This window comes from Nansenia antarctica, assembly GCF_963989245.1.
Source record: "Nansenia antarctica genome assembly, chromosome: 6".
Classification (NCBI taxonomy): Eukaryota; Metazoa; Chordata; class Actinopteri; order Argentiniformes; family Microstomatidae; genus Nansenia; species Nansenia antarctica.
In genome coordinates this window covers 9,461,922-9,480,538 of record NC_137676.1, presented here as the reverse complement: position 1 = coordinate 9,480,538, position 18,617 = coordinate 9,461,922, and the positions used below count along the sequence as shown (strand labels likewise).

At 44.4% G+C, this 18,617-nt stretch overlaps 2 protein-coding genes across 2 annotated transcripts in view; one reads left to right on the top strand and one right to left on the bottom strand.

Moving 5' to 3' along the window:
* The window catches only part of LOC308160247 (cilia- and flagella-associated protein 100-like), a gene marked incomplete at both ends in the record, with an annotated part of 10,318 nt that extends 5,476 nt beyond the window's left edge, over window positions 1-4,842 (bottom strand). Inside the window, 5 exons of the mRNA XM_080534165.1 lie at window positions 1,762-1,829; window positions 3,219-3,408; window positions 3,586-3,686; window positions 4,507-4,578; window positions 4,773-4,842. Of these exons, the coding sequence (XP_080390291.1) occupies window positions 1,762-1,829; window positions 3,219-3,408; window positions 3,586-3,686; window positions 4,507-4,578; window positions 4,773-4,842 (501 nt within the window). The remainder of the gene's footprint in view (window positions 1-1,761; window positions 1,830-3,218; window positions 3,409-3,585; window positions 3,687-4,506; window positions 4,579-4,772) is intronic.
* A 4,396-nt stretch (window positions 4,843-9,238) lies between these two features.
* On the top strand, window positions 9,239-17,892 carry LOC308160246 (Krueppel-like factor 15; the record flags this gene model as incomplete). Its single annotated transcript, XM_080534164.1, has 4 exons — window positions 9,239-9,374; window positions 10,948-11,633; window positions 11,757-12,532; window positions 17,724-17,892. Exons 2-4 carry the CDS (start codon window positions 11,085-11,087, stop codon window positions 17,890-17,892), a joined length of 1,494 nt encoding a protein of 497 aa, XP_080390290.1. The 5' UTR covers window positions 9,239-9,374; window positions 10,948-11,084.
* Window positions 17,893-18,617: the final 725 nt, after the last annotated feature.

Genomic DNA, 18,617 nt, shown 5'->3' with positions numbered 1-18,617 from the left:
AGAGGAGATATTGATGTTCTTATTAAGACAAGACCTTACTCTCCCTGGAGGTAAACACACTGCTCAGTAAATGGAAGACCATCTCTTCAAACTACACCTTTTAACTGTCCCTCCTAAGACCTCTACATCCCCTCTACCCCCCTGTATAATTTACTGAAAGAAAACGTAATTGTTCCTTCTTCTAGCATTATGACTGCCAATGGCCCCTGGTCCTAGCATAAACTACTTTTTCCTGCTATGACTGATGGATAGATCATTCACTTACTTAGACATTTGTTGTAAGTCACTTTGGATAAAGGCATCTGCTAAATTCTAAAAATGTAAATGTAAATGTAGGTATGAGGTAAGGTAGTGGAGGTGCGGTGTGGAGGTTAGGGTCTGTGTGTGTGTGTGTGTGTGTGTGTGTGTGTGTGTGTGTGTGTGTGTGTGTGTGTGTGTGTGTGTAAGTATAGGTGTAGATGTAGGCATGTAGGACCTGAAGGTGGTGAGTAACCTCCGGAAGTGTGTGTGTACAGGATCTTGTCTCAAGGACTCAAACAACAGTCTAAATATGACACCAAGGGACCTATGACTCACACTGCTACTGACTCGCAATTGATTACTTTCATGTATTCCAGGGAGGCTGGTAGAGGTAGAAATCGGAGGACGGGCTTATTGTAATACATAGAATGGAATGAGGAATGGTATCAAACAGAATAAGGAATGGTTTCAAACACACGTGTTTGATACCATTCCTCATTCCATTCCATGCATTACCTATGAATCCCTTTAGCTATTCACATCTTGTATTTACCTACTCACGTAAACGGTTAGCACAGGACAACAACGAGCATATCCTGATGTAATTATGTTTCCTCTTTACAAGACTGCTGAGCTGTGGAAAGAAATATGGGCACCATCTGGCCAGAACATGGCTTCTTTAAAGAGACCCGAACAGAACAGAGTGTGTCTTGTAGGAGTTATGGTAATAGGTCAGAGGGGCTTAGCTCAGGGAAACTGGCTCTGTGTGTGTGTGTGTGTGTGTGTGTGTGTGTGTGTGTGTGTGTGTGTGTGTGTGTGTGTGTGTGAGTGAGTGTGTGTGTATTGGCTCAGGGAAACTTTGGGCAAATATAAACGGAGCCTTCAAGCAAGACGGAAACACGTACAAAGCCTTAACGGTGCAGCGTGCCCAACGCCTGCTCCACTGCCGCTGCTGTGGTACAATAATAACAATCGCTCTTTTCTGTTTTTCCAATGACCTCATCTCCCACCTGCTGCTGCATAAAAGAGCTTTGTTGTTGTTGTTGTTGTTGTTGTTGTTGTTGTTTAACTTAAAGCTAAGATATCTTGTAGAAAGGGGTTTTGGAAATTAAAAACATCCATTCTAGTGTTGAAGCTGTGTAAGCAAGGCAAGGATGGTGTGTCTTGGATTTTTAGTGTGAGAAACACCTGGGTTTCCACTCTTGAATAATGCAAGTCATTCTATTGAATTCTAATCTATTCTACTGTACTATTATAGTTCTGCTCTTTTATGTACTGCTCTATTCTATTCTATTCTATTCTATTGTATATGACTCAGCAGGACCGGTGCTGGTGAATGATGGGGTGTGATTAGTACAAAGTAAACCGTCACCTGTTCAACAGGGGGCCATTCTCCCCAAAAACCGTGTAGCTTACAGTAGTACTTAATTCCCTACAACAATCTAGCAGCAAAGCTATGAGAGAGTAACAATTGTAAAAGAAAATCAATGTTTGCAGATGTATCTTCACGTAATGCCTCACCTCAAGCAGAAACATCTCTCTCTTCTTGTCGATGTACTCTCTGATGGTCTCTCTGTCGCTGGGAGTACCTTCAGATAGACGTACAGGAGGGGAGAGAGTAAAGATGTTTAATGCTACAGCAGGCTCAGGGGAGACTGGTGGAGGTACAAATCGGAGGACGGAATCATTGGTATCAAACACTATTCCTCATTCCATTCCATGCATTACAATAAACCCGTCCTCTGACTGTTGATTGCTGCATTGTTGAAGAGATGGCTTGTGCTAAGCATTTCATTGCACCGTCTACGCCTGTATACTGTGTATTTGATAAATAAACTTTGATTTGATTTGATTTGATTCTAAGGTGACAACAATACAATGAACAGATACAAATAATAGCCTCTTGGAGTTTGGATAAAGACTAGGGTTGCCAGCTGTCTTGTATTAGCCGAGATGTGTTATGTATTTTGGGCTGGATGAATATACTCCCTTGTCCTGTATATTCATCCAATCACAAGCCCCCTCATGCGTACGTATAGGGTAAATGCCAATTCCTGCAAACCCCCCACCCGCCCCGTGAAGTGGCACGCCATCTCGCCCTTCTCATTTGGTAATGAGAAAGATTAACCTTTGTTCTTCTCTGCATAATGGAACAGAGAGCACAACCAAGACTGGGAAGCAAGTTCTGTCTACAGCGTGGCAGAGGAGGCTGGTGGAGGGAGAGATCAGAGGACGGGCTCATTGTAATGGGACATAACATGTGTTTGATACCATTCTTCATTCCGTTCCATGTATTACAATGAGCCCATCCTCTGATGCCTACCTCCATCAGCCTCCCCTGAGCTACAGCACAGTCACACAAACACTTTTTCTGCCATGGAAAACTGCCGTCGTTGAGTAGCTGAGTCACCCTGGTCATGGAAACACAGTGTTGTTCTTCTGCTACTGTACGTCAGTGCCCAGATTGATTCAAGAACTTCGGTCAAGTGATCAAGGCTTCCATTTTTTACTCTGGGACCATGACAATGCATCATGGGCTGGTTGTGTGGCATACTCTCCCTCATGGATTTAAAAACATGGGATTGGTTTAAGGATATGTTAATGGTGGAACTGTGAGACTTGCTGTCATCTTTGACCTTTTTAAACATGTTGGCTGGAGTTTTACTGCTATTTTTTTCCAGGTGGACAAGTGGCAAATAGTATATATGCTCGAGTATATATTGTCTATCTAACAGCAACCCAATAAAGTCCATTCATTCATTCATTCATTCAACCTATGAGAGATGGGGAACAAGTGCACACTTTGAGATGAGAAATAATAAATCAGACCTCATCTATGGAAAGCCTGATGTGTTCGTATCAAATCTAGTCATGGGATTTGTCCAATCTGCATCGTTCTGTATTAATGCACCTCCTGAACGCACACCAGACGACCACCCTCCTCCAACCTCCTGAACGCACCCCTGATGTCCACTCACCCTGGATGGCGGCCCTCCTCCTGGCTGGGACGATGCAGGGGTCAGACAAAGCCTTGCAGCTGGGGGTGGTGGGCTGCACATCCACTTGCCTCAGCTTTAGCTCCCGCCTCTGCTCCCCCTCCTTGGCCCTCATCCTCCCTGTGTAGGTCATCTTCTCATGGACCTTCAGAGTATTCTGTCTCTGGCGCTCCTGGAGAAAGGAGCACATAATACATAGTTATAGAACACAGTTCTAATCAACATGGTTACCATTAACCATCCTCCCGGTGTAGGTAACCTGCTCTGCTTCTGGAGGGAGGAACACATAGCACAGTTATACTGTACATAACATAATTCACAGGGGTGCGTCACTGCATCTCCTGTTTACCAGTTTCATCTGCTCATTCTCCTTGTTCCTCAGCAGGAAGATGTTGTCAGTTGTCAGTTTGAAAGGGTTCCTCATCGTAGCCCGCAACTCTCTCAGACCCTCTGTGTAAGGATACATACAAAACAGTCCTTATTCACTTCTCTCAGACCCTCTGTGTAAGGATACATACAGAACAGTCCTTATTCACCTCTCTCAGACCCTCTGTGTAAGGATACATACAGAACAGTCCTTATTCCACCTCTCTCAGACTCTCAACTCATGGCGTACGTACGATACATAAACATACAAAAGACTGTAGAGCACTACGCTATGACAGATTTACATGCATTAGAATACATAAACAAATATAAGAGTCCTTATTCCACTTCTATCAGACCCTCGGTGCCATGATAGATTAACATTCTAAATAGTCCTTACATCACCTCTCTCAACCCCTCTACATAGCTACGTAGCCATAAACATGCAACAACATACAGTACATAAACAAACTGTCCCTTACTTAGTAAGGGATTACTTAGAAGAGATTTTGTGAGGCTGCATTCTCATTTTATGCACCCAAATTGTGGAATGCACTGCCAGTTTACATTAGGGATGCAACCTCAGCAAATATGTTCAAGTCAAGACTAAAAACCCATCTTTTTAATATTACTTTTAAATGACTAAATTATTAAATTATGATATGATTGGAGCACTTTGAGCTGCAACGTTTGCATGAAAAGCGCTCTACAAATAAAGTTATTATTATTATTATTATTATTATTACTACTCTATTTACCTTCTCTCATAACTTTCTGATAATCAGTCCTTATTTCATTTATCTCAAACTAAAACTGCTAAATTCCATTAAACTATGTATCTATCAAGCTTTCGCATAGCTCTCTATCGTGGCCCTGGGTTTTAGTCTTGGGTCATATACAGCACCTGAGACTGGGGGGTTGGTTTCATTGCTGCTGGAGAACTGGGGTCCGGCTAGTCTGGAGGCTGTCTGTTTCTCTGTGGGGAGAAGGGAAATGCCAGTTGTCTGCGTGGGAAACTAACAGCATTGCAGGTGGAATGAAAATGGAAATTATAGTGAGAATGTGTATCTATATCTGTAGGATGCAATCGCACGTGTGTGGTTGACGTACTGTACGTGACTGATCGAGCCTACTGTATGTACGCTACAGGCCTACTACAATATCACTCACTGTCAATGGGTGGCAGACGCAGTCTGTATTCTCTGCTGTCCGGGGACTCCGCGGTATCCTTTACCGACATCTCTAGACATTCGTAAATAAGAATACATTCAGTTCAGCAAGATGCGTATATAATCTGTAGACATACACTTGCAAGGGGTATTAATTCACTGATCTATAGCCAATGAATTCATTGGTGTCTGTGTTAAATAATTCATTCAGTCGGGTTTGATAACTAAATAGGTCACTATATGAGGCTATGTGCCAGCGATATTTACCTTACCTTCAGAGCGTGTTGCTATTCATCTATGAAGGACACCTGCCTGATAATAAGCTAATTGATTCTGACCCAATAGCCGGTGTTCACTGTTCGGGTTTTATTGTAAACGATTTCATACGTTTTTTTTATTTCAGCGTGACATAGAAAGGGCGTCATAATTGACGATGTCACAGAGTCTCCTACGTAATAACCAACAGGTGGCGGTGAACATGACTACTGTAACCGGGGCCCAGTACGCCCGCAACCTGTTGCATTCTAGGTCTTCTCGCAAACTAGAAACTTTATTGCAAGAAAATAATTGTTCCCAATACTCATAGGCTATGTTCTATGCTGATGTATTTGAATGTGAATGATCATAGCCTACGGACCTCCCTGCGATGACATTTTACAGTGTTTTGGATTATAATGAGCATAGAATCTGAGGCTGTCAGTTATTGGAACTCTACTCTATGGCCACGTTCGTAAATTAGCCCTGAGAGTGCCGGAGCGTCCACGTGACTGCCTCTTGTCCAATCAAATTACCTGGTTCGTTTATGATGTTGAACCCAGTGTGCGCTCCGGCGAATTTACAAACGCGGCCTATGTGAGGTTAGAACGTTCAGCTGTACATAAATGTATCCTTACCTCAGTCAATCGGCTGGACTGGGAAAATCACAAATAAATGTCAATATTGATTGATATAATCCTTCTATTCATCTATTTGTTTATTTATTTATCAAAGTATATACTGTAGATCATTTCATAGATTAATACATGTTTGGTCTCAGGCTAATAAAATAGTGGAATAATAATAATAATAACTGTTTATTGTATAGCGCTTTTCCTGCAAACGTTGCAGCTCAAAGTGCTCCAATCATTATATAATCATAATTTAATTATTTAGTCAATTAAAGGCAATATTAAAAAGAATCACACACTTAACATCAGATAAAAACATAAACATTAGATAAAAGCATAAACATAAGATAAGTATGTACAAAATAGTAATAACAATGGCTTAAACCCCAAAAAATATTTGGTAAAAGTTAAGAATAAGAAAGGTAAAAAAAAACTACTTTTTATTTATTTATAAATGTATGATTTATAAATGTACACTGACTGTCAGAAAAAGACCTGCCATCCTCCGTCCTTTTGTTTGGTCCTGATGACTAAATCGTCTGCCCATTTTTCTTTTACTGTTTTCCTCCAACTAATGGTTCAACAACTCAAAATGCCACACATCAACATTTCCTGTTCTTCATTTGACTAATACAAACAGAATGTGTTTTTGTCAATACTTTCACCCGAGAGAGGTCAGTCTTGGTCAGAGTTGTTGATTTTCTTCTCCTAAAGCTAGGGTTATTGAACAGTAGTTGTCGTCGTCATGTTTTTATTTTTGCAGGTTTGTTTGCCATTTGAGACATGACCTTGAGGGAGGTTCAGGAACTTTGACCTTTGCATGTTTTTATGGGTTAAACCAATAAAAGTGGATTGGGTGGGTGGGTGGGGGATGCTGCGAAGCTAAACAAACTGGTGAAGAAGGCCAGCTCTGTGGTGGGGACCGGGCTGGACAGCCTAGAGGTGGTGGCAGAACAGAGGATGGGGAAAAAACTGGCGGCCATGCTGGCCAATCCCTCCCACCCGATGTACTGCGAGCTGGCAGGGATGAGGAGCAAGTTCAGCCACAGATTTGTTCTCCCCCGTCAAAGTACAAAAAGATTTGGACAGTCCTTTATTCCAGCTGCACTCCGACTCTACAACCAGGCCCGGCAGGGTGGGGGAGACCTGGAGATGGAACTTGTGGAACTTTTTACTTATTGAGCCTGCACTGTTTTATGTATTTTATTGAATGTTTTTCTGTTTTCTGTACTGAATGTTTTCTGCCCTAACTGAGCTGTTTGACAACAAAATTTCCCCATTGGGGACAATAAAGGTTTTCAATCAATCAATCAAAGGATGGGGGGGGGGGGGGGGCACAAACATTGAAAGAGGGCTTACAGGATAGAGATCTGAGTCAAGTACTGGGTAATGACTTTGAAAGATTTCAATCTTCTCCCTTTCTCTCTCTCACTCTCACTCTGTCTCTCTCTCTCTCCCTCTCTCTCCCTCTCTCTCTCTCTCTCTCTCTCTCTCTCTCTCTCTCTCTCTCTCTCTCTCTCTCTCTCCCTTTCCCCACATACCTGTATCCATTGGCGTCAGGTAAAAAGGTTATGTATCAATACAGTAATACACAAACGTGGACGTAGGCGAAAGGCTGTGGCCTAATCCCATCAGCGGGTTTAGACGGTAGGTGTAACAGAAGCCTGCTAAGCTGCCTAAGTGTATTAGTCTGAGAGGGGAGATGGAGAGGAGAAGGGGGAGAGTGTTATGTTTACATGTCTATTAGAGAACATGTTGCGTAACCCTCAAGGGCTCTCTGGACTCAACAACAGGGGATGTTTTGACTTTTTCTACACTATTTTTGTCTTGAGTAGTAGTTCAATGTTGAACCTGGTGTTGAAATGCTGTGTGTGTGTGTGTGCGTGTGTGACCCTGCGTTGGTGTGTGTGTGTGTGCGTCCGTATTTGTGTGTGTGTGTGTGTGTGTGTGTGTGTCTGAGTTAGAATCTCGGACCAAGGGTGAGGGTTGTTTTGCGTTGGCCTTAATGGGCCTGTACTTCCCAGAATAACTCCTGTCATAATGCTGTAGACCAGAGACAAACAACATCACCATCACCCAGTGGTTCCCTGCTCTTTTCTGTTTGGACCACGGACTAGGAAGTCTGTTACAAAACTTAGAGACAGTGTTTTGTGTGTAAGTAAACAGTGAAATGAACTGCATGCATGGACAAAGAACAGCACCAGGGGAGGTAGACATCGGAGAACGGGTTTGTTGTAATGCATGGAACGGAATAAGGAATGGTATCGAGCAGGAGGTATTGGGCAGGAGGTACAGGAGCCTAAGAACATGCACCAACAGACTGAAGAACAGCTTTTCCCCCCAGACCATAAGTAACTAAATACATAAAACACACACATATACACACAGATACACACGACCACCCCCCTACACACCACACATAGAAGCACACCTATCCTCAGTGCTATTGGCCAATGTTATCTGTCTTTATGTCAAATAAATGCAGACCACATTCAGAATTCATTTCCAGCTAATAAACAGCTTTGGTTATCTCTTCTCAGACCATTCTAGCTTCATGAATTAGGGTAATACATTTAACAGAAATAAGAAGAAGGGGGACCAATCTTAATTCACACAGTTCATGTTGCTATTATTTGTCCTGCAATCAGCTAATGTGTATGCCTGCCAGTGCCTACATATTGACTATTTGGTGTTTTATCAGGAGAAAACAGACCAGTGATACTGTCTTGTGTTATTCATTAATCAACGTGTTAAATCGGACCTTGCGTGAAGATATCAATAGCCAAGCTGATCAGCGATATCAGGAGAGATATTATCTGTGTGTGTGAAAGAGTGGAGCTTATAGAAGCCTTATTCCTTATTCATTAGTGATATAGCAATTTACTGTAGACCTTTAGACTGAGCTGTCGCTAGGTGTGGCTGTCCAGTTCAAGAAGCACTTTGGGGACACTTTCTGTGATAGGTGGCTACGACTGTGGTGGATTGATGATTCACTTGCTTAGTCAAATGTATTGATTGTAAGTCGCTTTGGAATAAGGCGTCTGCTAAATGCCACAAATGTAAATGTAAATGTAGGTGCTATATAAATAAACTGTACTTACTTACTTACTTTCAATTTACAAATTGCCCTTGATCAAATCAGTTTGATGTTGTGTTCTTAGGGCACCTAAACATTTAAGATGCAAATAACTCACACAGCACTGACATCATCTTTCATCGTCATAGTTCAAGACAAATACTCTTGACCGGCTTAATGTTTATACATGTGTGAGTTAGCAGTTAGGCATATTAAAACCAGAGCAAAACCAGCCGTTTTCCATATCACTCCTTGTCTTACTACAAGACGCCTCTCCATTGCGTTTAAGCCACAAGATGAGGAAATGGGAATTGAGTTCCATGTCAACGCGTCGCCTGTCTTGTCTGCTCTGCATTCAACCCATTGACGACCACCCCTGAGCCCAGCCTCCACACGCAGACAGCCAATGGGGGCGCGAAGAGCAAGACGAGCCTTCATAAGCCCATGCCCCCTCGTTTGACTCTTATAACCTAGGAGCGCCTATCATGTGACGCACTACTACCATAGCAGAGCCCCAGCGCTCAACATTGCGATACGTCTCTCGTCTCCAAGCCCTTTGGAGTGACAACCCTCTCTAGCGAGGAGAAGTGAAGACGGTCTACACAAGTGAAAGGAGTATACTTTTCACGATAGCTAAAAGGTAAGTGAACGGATGCAGGTTTCTGATTGAAAAGTTCAATGTTCATGTCATCGCTTTCGCAAAAGTGAACCTCGCTTCGCTGCACGACATGTTTACCTCGAGTGGGAAGCGTGATCCCAGCAGCCCCATGCTGAATGAAGACTACAGAGAGTGCATAAGCAGATGGAAACAGAACGGCTGTATTGAAGTCATAAATCGAATGTATGAGTACGAATGTATATAGGTTATATGCTGCTTGACAATTACAACATACAGGACATACATCAAATGGATAGAATTTGCGTATTGGAACGGTACCGTCCACGTCCGCGTTAGTGCATGAATCGGATGAAAGAGAGAACGTGCCACATTTTGACAACTGTCGTTACAATGTAACTGAGTTTCCCTATTTTAATTCCAAAGGCAGGCCTGTCTGACTCCGATTTAGCCCGATGTAGACCTATGTTGTATATTTTTTAATTCTGTAAATAGACTTAGTATTACCCGCGGGCAGACCCAGGCAGCGTGCTGAAGCCCAGTAGTGAACGCTGTCAGTGTCACGGCTGTTTGATGTCTCGGTTGTTGGGTTACTCTCGGTCAAACCGCTGTGCTCCGGTAGGGGGCGCAAGACGATCCTAATCGAATCTCATTCCAACGATATTTATGACATTGTAAATGCATTGCCAATATTACCAATGGCGAATAGAAGAGAGTTTATTAAGTATTGCATCAACAAATGTATGATTTGAACACATTCGTACTAATCTACACATTTAGACCAGATGTATATAAAGATGCTAGACAGGGCTGGTGCGTAGAGAGTAATGCATTCATAAATATAGACCATTTAAATCCTTACTTTACTCACACAGAGTCCTTTAATCCATGCGAATGCATGATTGTCAAATGTTATACCATCAGACAGTTGTTGAACAATACACGGATTATGTCTGAGACCTACCATTTTAATCTGATAAGTAATCATGCGCGAATTAATGACCTAGAGCCTACTGAAACAATATCACCACGATCAACATGTGGGACGATACTTGAACTGCAATATAACCGTCTTGCCTCGATCATGCGTGCCGACTGGTAGTAACGCTGGAAACATGCTCTTGAAAGTCCACTTTCTCCACACGCGGTAAGCTATTTAACTTTGCCTCGGAGCGACAAGAACTTTAATCGTTGAACTCAGCAGGTTACGACTTTGATAGGCTTCTGTTTTCAACAACTGCCTAGACTAGAAGCGTATTGCTTCCAATGACCAGGATATGACTTGGTTACATACTGACACATCCTTCCTTAAAACCGTCTCTGATATTTAACAAGTGTGTCTCAGGCTATCCTCGAGCTATCCTTTAACCCACATGCCTTCATGAAACTTGCGTGGTATTGAATCGTTGTACAGGAAATTACAGTATTATGTATTTATTACAGGGTTGTTACATGTTTATTGTCACTGCTATCTTGTTATGTGTTTGATTAAGAAAGCACTCTCACTCTCTCCCATATCTCTCACTCACTTTAAACATAAACAATAGTTATGAGTGTTTTTTTGTTTACATAATGCATGCATATTCCTCTTTCCTAGAGAGAAGAGGAGACCAGGAACGGAGCACTTACAACACGTCTAAACCAGCGTGAGGAGTAAAGCAGGGCTGCGATTGGTTCATCTCTACACCAGAGAAGTAGATCAGAGCTGTGGTTGGCTGAGGCCTGTGTGGACCAATGGTGGACCATCTGCCGGCAGGAGATGAGACCTTCCTGTTCTACGCCTGCGGTTCCCCAGGCGACTACCACAACTCGGTCTCCATGGTGACGGACACGGGTCACGCGTACCCGCCTCTCTCCTCGCCGTTCTCTGAGGACAACATGAGCGACACATCGACTAGCCCTCGCTCCTCCTCCTGCTCCAGCCCAGAGTCTCACGTCATGGGCTACGGCTCCAGCCCAGAGTCCCACATCTTGGGGTCTTGTTCCAGCCCTGAGTCTCACATCCTGGGGTCCAGCTACGGCAGTGGAGGGTCCTCCAGCGGGGAGAGCCAGGATGGCCTCCTCGACCTCCTCCTCTCCCAGGCTGCTGTGGGAGCGAACCCCTCTCTCTCCCCCTCCGCCCCTCCTCTTCTGCCCATGGGTCTGGCATGGGAGTCGAGGGAATCCCGAAGGGGAGGAGACTGTGATGGTGACCGCCTGGCCCCCCCAGCCAAGGTGGAGGAAGAGGAGGAGGAGGGGGGGTTTGGGTTCCCAGTGTTCCCTGAGGAGGAGATGGAGGACCCAGCAGTGGGGGTGGGGGGCGTGGTGGGGGTGGAGGAGCTGCTGTTCCACCCCACACTGGAGGAGATCCAGGAGTTCCTGGAGGAGAATATGGAGGAGGCGCTGAGGAGGGAGGGGAGGGAAAGGGTAGGAGGGGGAGGAGGAGGGGTGGTGGTGGTGGAGGTAGAGGAGGAGGGGGACAGTATGGTGACAGAGTCAGAAACTGGTCTGAGGGAGACGGACCAAACCGTGCCTGTAACCAGAGCCCCTGGCCATCCCTCCTCCTCCTCCTCCTCCTCCTCCGCCTCCTCCTCCTCCTCCACAGAGACCAAACACCTAGCATCAACAGTAGACTCTGTCTCTGGTGATGGTGTTGTTGGGATTAAAACAGAGGACTATGCTGGGACACCAGTATCCGTGGAGGGGGCTGGTGGTGGCCCTGTCATCTTACAGATCCAGCCTCTTCAGGTCAAACAAGAACCCAGCCCTATGGCTCTACCAACTCCAGCAGCACCACACCAGGCCCAGGCCCAGACCCAGACCCAGCCCGCCTCTGACATTAAAATTGCCCAGCTACTGGTCAACATCCAGGGGCAGACCTTCGCCTTGGTGCCCCAGCTGGTGCCCCCCAACAACCTCAACTGTCCCTCGTCCAAGTTCGTCCGCATCGCCCCCGTGCCCATCGCTGCCAAGCCCATGTGTCTCGGCGAGGGGGGGCTCGGACCGGGGCAGACCGCAGGGGGTATACTACTACCAGGGCAGAAGTACCAGAAGAGCTCTGTGGCGGACCTTATTAAAATGCACAAATGTTCTTTCCCTGGCTGTGCCAAGATGTACACCAAGAGTAGTCACCTGAAGGCCCATCTGAGGAGACACACAGGGGAGAAGCCTTTTGCCTGCACCTGGTCCGGTTGTGGATGGAGGTGGGTTTGCTCGGTCGCTTATTTGGTCTATTTGTTTACATTTACATTAGAGGTTAGCATTCATCAGAATTAGCTGTTACGTTAACAACCGCTACACTATCTAGGGTTCACCCAACTGGATAGTTGTGATGCTCCATGGGTGACAGTAGGAGACAGTCTAAGGCCCGGGCCAATCATCAAATAATGCTATCGGTTAATTACAGATTGAGCCAATGGTCTCTATGGGAGTCATCAGACAAGGGTGATGACAGCAGTCTGTCAGTGTCCGTTTGATATGTTTTTTTTACTGACAAAAAAAGGAGTTGAACTTTCCACAGTCCATTTGCCTCTTTAGCCAATTCGAAACAAGGTTGCATTGTTCAGTTGCTAGGTTGTTTCAAAGGTCTAGCCCAAATTCCACTGATGAAATCGAACAGTAATTTCACATGTATACATTTTGATCCGTTTTCTGATAGTTCAGTGTGGCTGGGGCCTAAAGCCTTAGTTTCAAAACCAATTCCCATAGATGCAACCACATGGAGTATACATATAGTACCACCCCATGTTGCTGTGGAGTGGTGTTGTCAGAGCTACGGTCAGGTCAACAGGGCTATCGACTTCCTGTCTTGAGTCTTCACCGCAGAGAGATATGAGGACATTTAAAAGTCCTTCTAGCTCTTCTGCTCTTCTCATTTAGGAGAAATTATAAGCTTTTATGAGGAAAGAATGATGAATGAATGGTTTGTTTATCAATTTTCCCATGTTGTATTATTGTGTGTTCCGCTCAATTTGATGGTAGAGATATGGTCAGGGTTTCCACTAAAAGAATGTAATTTAGAGTTCATGTCCTATCTGTCCCCTACCCCCCCCCCCCCCCCTCTCCCCCCCCTCTCTCTCTATCTGTATTTTTCCTTCCATGGCATAGTTAGAGATTAGATAAAGGCTTTGAAGTGTAGCCAGACTTTGTCCCCCTCTAGCTAGTTTTTTTCCCTCACTTTGCCTCTGCCATCTGTCCTCTCTCCAGCACGGTCAGATAACCAAGTTCAATGTTGTGGTCGCAACATACTCTGACAGGTTTTATTAACAACCAATTAGCAATCCATAATGTATCAGAAATGTTTAATGAAGTGGAATGGAAAATATGCCTATTGTTACCATGCAGGGGTTTTATATTTTAGAGCTTGTGTGATATAACAGGTGCCCTCCTCCCAAAATGCGAGAAGGGTCTGGTGGACCAGTGCGTCAAACTTGGCCTTCCATTGGTCAATAGAAAGATAGTTGAAAACATAGCCATAGCCATTGGCCATTAGCGTTTTCCCTTTTTACTGTAATTCTCTTCAATCATTCAGAAGGTGATTAATATGGATGTGATGTGTAACATGGTATCAGAAGGTGATATGTATGAATGTGTAACATATTATTCAGTATAAGCCCGGCATCCTGGTTATTCTCCAACAGGCCCTCTGGACCCTGGTCCACCTGTCGACCCCTCACCCAGCACTAACCTGTTGCACAATGTGTTTGTGCGTGTGCGTGTGTGCGTGTGTGCGTGTGTGTGTGTGTGTGTGCGCGTGCGCGCGTGTGTGTGTGAGTGTGTGTGTGTGTGCGCGCGTGTGCGTGTGTGCGCGTGTGCGTGTGCGTGTGTTGCAGCAGTACTGCCGCTGAACTGTGAAGGTCTCTCCAGAATGATAGGATTGGCACAGCACAACACTCCACTGGTGTTATCAGTGACCTGGTCTGCCCCTGACTGGCCTGGTAACACACAGGTCTGGTCTAGTGCAGCTTTCCCAAGGCTACCCCCCCTGCCCCCCCCCCTGCCCCCCCCAGGAAATGGCAGTGATCAGGGGAACTATGCACCTCCCGCCATCTGCTGTATTCTAGTGGAGCGTTCCTGGCATTCCTTATGTTATGGTCCAATATGATTTTCTCTCTCTCTTTCTCTCTCTCTCTCTCTCTCTCTCTCTCTCTCTCTCTCTCTCTCTCTCTCACAGCCTAGCCCTCACACTCCCTTCTGTACGAATATGTAGAGACAGCGTACACACACACACACACACTGCATGTTGGTACACTTCCACTGTCCTGTCAGTGCAGGCCTGCATAGGAACAAACCACGGGGTTGCGTGTGACCAGGGGGTTTGGACCCAAACAGTTGACTGTAGAAACACCATGAGGTTTATGTCTGATCTGGGAGATAAGGGTCTGCCCTGTTGTTGTTGTTGTACCTAACCACCTCACGTTTGCCTGTGTGGGTGGACTGGGATTCACTGTGTGTGTGTGTGTGTGTGTGTGTGTGTGTGTGTGTGTGTGTGTGTGTGTGTCTGAGTCTGTGTCTGTGCATCTGAATCAGAGATTATGTAGATTTTACGTGTTCATTGATATGTTTTTTAAACAGGATCCGTTTACTCTACAACGTAATAAACAACATGACAACAGTAGATATTTTTGTCATGTTCTCACGCTAACACCGTTGAAGGTTGTCGTCCTTGTCACATTTGCAGTGTAGCAACGTTCCTTGGTGGTTATTCATTAGACGTGACACTGAAGAGCTGTGAGAACTCCTATCTAGAACAATGGAGCAGGTGTGTGGAAGCTGTTGTGTGTGTTGGCTTGAGTTGTTGTATGGTACCTGTACTATATTAATGACAATAAAGACCATTCATTCATTCATTCATTCATTGTCATGTGGCAGAATTATGTTGTTTGACGTAGACTTTGGCCGTCTTTATAGTTGTTTATTCTGTCTGTTTTTATAGTGTTTTTTATACACTTTTATACGCTAGAGAAAAGAAGAAAACACTTACACGCTGATTGTTTAATTCACCATAGTACACACATATTAGCCATCCTGCTGACCTGCAGTAGAAGCTCTTAGTGTGTGTGTGTGTGTGTGTGTGTGTGTGTGTGTCTGTGTCTGTGTCTGTGTGTACTATATTGTACTGTACTACTGTAGGGACAAGCTCTAACATTAGCCAGAGTGTATAAGCTGCGGAGGCTGAGGGGATTGCCTATGGCTGGCCGCTCCACTCTGCCCCACAGTGACGGTACTGTAAGCTGTAAGCCTCACAGGCATCTATACATTCTAAGCCTCTGTCAGGATAGCATTACGAGAGGGAATGATTCAAGCTATAGGGTGTGTAGTTTAAGTTGAAACACACTGTAGAAGGCACAAGGAGGAGAGGGAGGGAGAGAGCGAGTTAAACAGCTCCACTACATATCTGTCTCTCAGCTGAACCCCACCACAGATGGCCTGCCCTGTCTAAACCTGCAGAGACACACGCGTGTTGATGAGAACATACAGCAGCCTTCTCTCTCTCTATATACTGCAGACGCCCGTGTTGTGCTGATTCAGCATAAAGCACGTGGCCTGTTATAAGATGTTCCACCATTGACTGTCATGTGTATCATGCCTCAACATGAGGGAGGTATGGAACGGAGTCTGCTCTGGGGGACAGAAACACGTACAGTCACACATAATATGTATAATATGTATGTACTTAATATTATGTCAGGAGGCTGGTGGAGGCAGAAACACGTGTTGTCCAACACTTTCTACCTCCACCTGCCTCCCCTGTAACTATACAACGTGTCATGTTCTAGATGCCATGTCATAGATTAGATGTGTGAGAGGATATCATGTATAGAACAGTTGTATATGTATTTTATTCAACCTTTTATTTTATCAGGTTAGTCTCATTGAGAGTAATTGAGATTACAAGAGAGATCTGGCCAAAATAGCAGTAGGCCTACACAGTTTCAAAATGCATTTAGATCATAAAAACATACCTCTTTAAATGTCCACATTGAGCAACAAGAAAGGATTGTGCAAAAGAGAAGCAACTATCCATCCATCTTAGGAACGGACAGGTGTGCATGCAGCGACTGTACATGACTGTAATAAGCGTGTTACCACTGGGAATTAACACCTAGGCTATATATCTTTGGAACACGCTCCCAAACTGCTTCAAAGAATCCAGCACTCTCTCCTCCTTCAAAGGATCCCTCAAAACCCATCTTTTTAAACTTTAACAGTTTTTAATCTTTAACAGTTTTTTTGTTTTTACTGACTGTGCTTTTGTTTTACATTTTATTCATTGAGCCATCGTTATAGCCATTATATCTATGGGTTACTATCATACCATCGTACTAAAATGTATTTATTTAATTTAATTTGCAGAGCTAACATGTAGATTACAGTATACATGGTATAAATGTCATGGTTAGCACCTGTGGGGGTGTATGGGCCCTTTACACACGTTTCAATGGCACAGTCACAGCCAGGATCCATGTCTAAATTAATGTGTTTGAATGGCTGAACGTGATGTGTATTCTGGGGGACCCTGCTGGGGGTTATCACCTCCATGGACAACCATTCTGCTGGTGATAGTGGTTAATCTGTTAGGAAAGCTGTACCGTGTTCCAGATTAAACACACCTCAAGGTCACTCTCTCTCTCTCTCTCTCTCTCTCTCTCTCTCTCTCTCTCTCTCTCTCTCTCTCTCTCTCTCTCTCTCTCTCTCTCTCTCTCTCTCTCTCTCTCTCTCTCTCTCTCTCTCTCTCTCTCTCTCTCTGTCTCTCTCTCTCTCTCTGTCTCAGCACTATTGAAACCACTCTGAAGTACTACTAGCCTAACCAGTGTACTACCAATACCTTTTCACCATTCGCTCCAACGCCAGTTGGCATTTGTGATTCTCTGCTCAGCAACAGTGTCGTTGGCAGAGGACAGAGGTGGTTACACATCTACAGCAGTATGTGACTTATGTCTTTCACCCGGGTCTGCCAGGCCTGCCGTAGTGAACGACCGTAACCATTTAGCTCCCCTGAACATCCAACCAATAAAATGTCTCCAAGTGACAAGACCAGGAATAGATCAGATTGAGGTTACTGTGAACATGTGTTCTGCTATATATGGGCAGAGGCCACTTCACGCTGTAGCCTACCCAGTTCAGAGAGTTGAATATCAGCCCTATGTAGTTCATTGGTGAAGATACATTTGGTCACAGTTATGTCTGAAAATGTGTTGTTGATATTTTGTTTGAAATGTTGGTGCTATTGTAGGATGTTTCCTGTGTTGGGGCTCCAGGGATTGAGAAATAAGTATTGAGAAATAATCCAATGGGAGTACAAACACTAGAACACTAATGTAACAATGTAACACAAACATATGATATGAACGTGACATGATATTAAACATGTTGTCTGTCTTGCCTTCCTAGGTTCTCCCGGTCAGACGAGCTGTCGAGACACCGGCGCTCTCACTCTGGAGTCAAGCCGTACCAGTGCCCCGTCTGCCAGAAGAAGTTTGCCCGCAGCGATCACCTGTCCAAACATCTCAAAGTCCACCGCTTTCCCCGAAGCAGCAGGACAGTACGCACTGCAAACTGACCCCCGTGTCCCGGGGTGTGGGGGGGGGGGGGGCAGCGTAAGAGAGAGTGTGTTTGTGTAAGAGAGAGTAAAAGCAAGAATGTGAAAAACTGCAAAATAGAGACTCGCAGAGAGAATGAAAGTCTAAATGACAGCTGTGTGTGTGTGTGTGTGTGTGTGTGTGTGTGTGTGTGTGTTTGTGTGTGAGAGAAAGGGATTGCGAGAGGGAGTGTGTATGAAGCACATATGTGGTACTGTGATAATTTATTGGGAAATGCAAAGACTCAAAAAAGATAAAACACGAACAAAGCAAAAACTGTTACTTGACACTACATCCTCAGAGGTGTATTAAACTTCTTGTAAATTGCATCTCTTTTTTTAGGTTTTTATCTCATTCAAATTTTAAATAAGATTTTAAGAACTAAAAAAATAAATAATAATGTTTTTTAAAAGTTTTTGTAATTCAAAGTATTTTTACACTTTGAGATATGAACTGTTGATGTACCTGCCTATGATAGCATCAACATTCCTTATGCTACGATGTTCATCACCAAGGGAGTTTTACTGTAGTTGTACTGCGGTTTTACCATGCACCAGGGGAGGTTGGTGGAGGTAGAAACTGAAGGATGGGCCCATTGTAAAGCATGGAATGGAATGAGGAATGGTTTCAAACACACATGTTTGATACCGTTCCTCATTCCATTCCATGCATTACAATGAGCCAGAGTTCTACCTCCACCAACCTC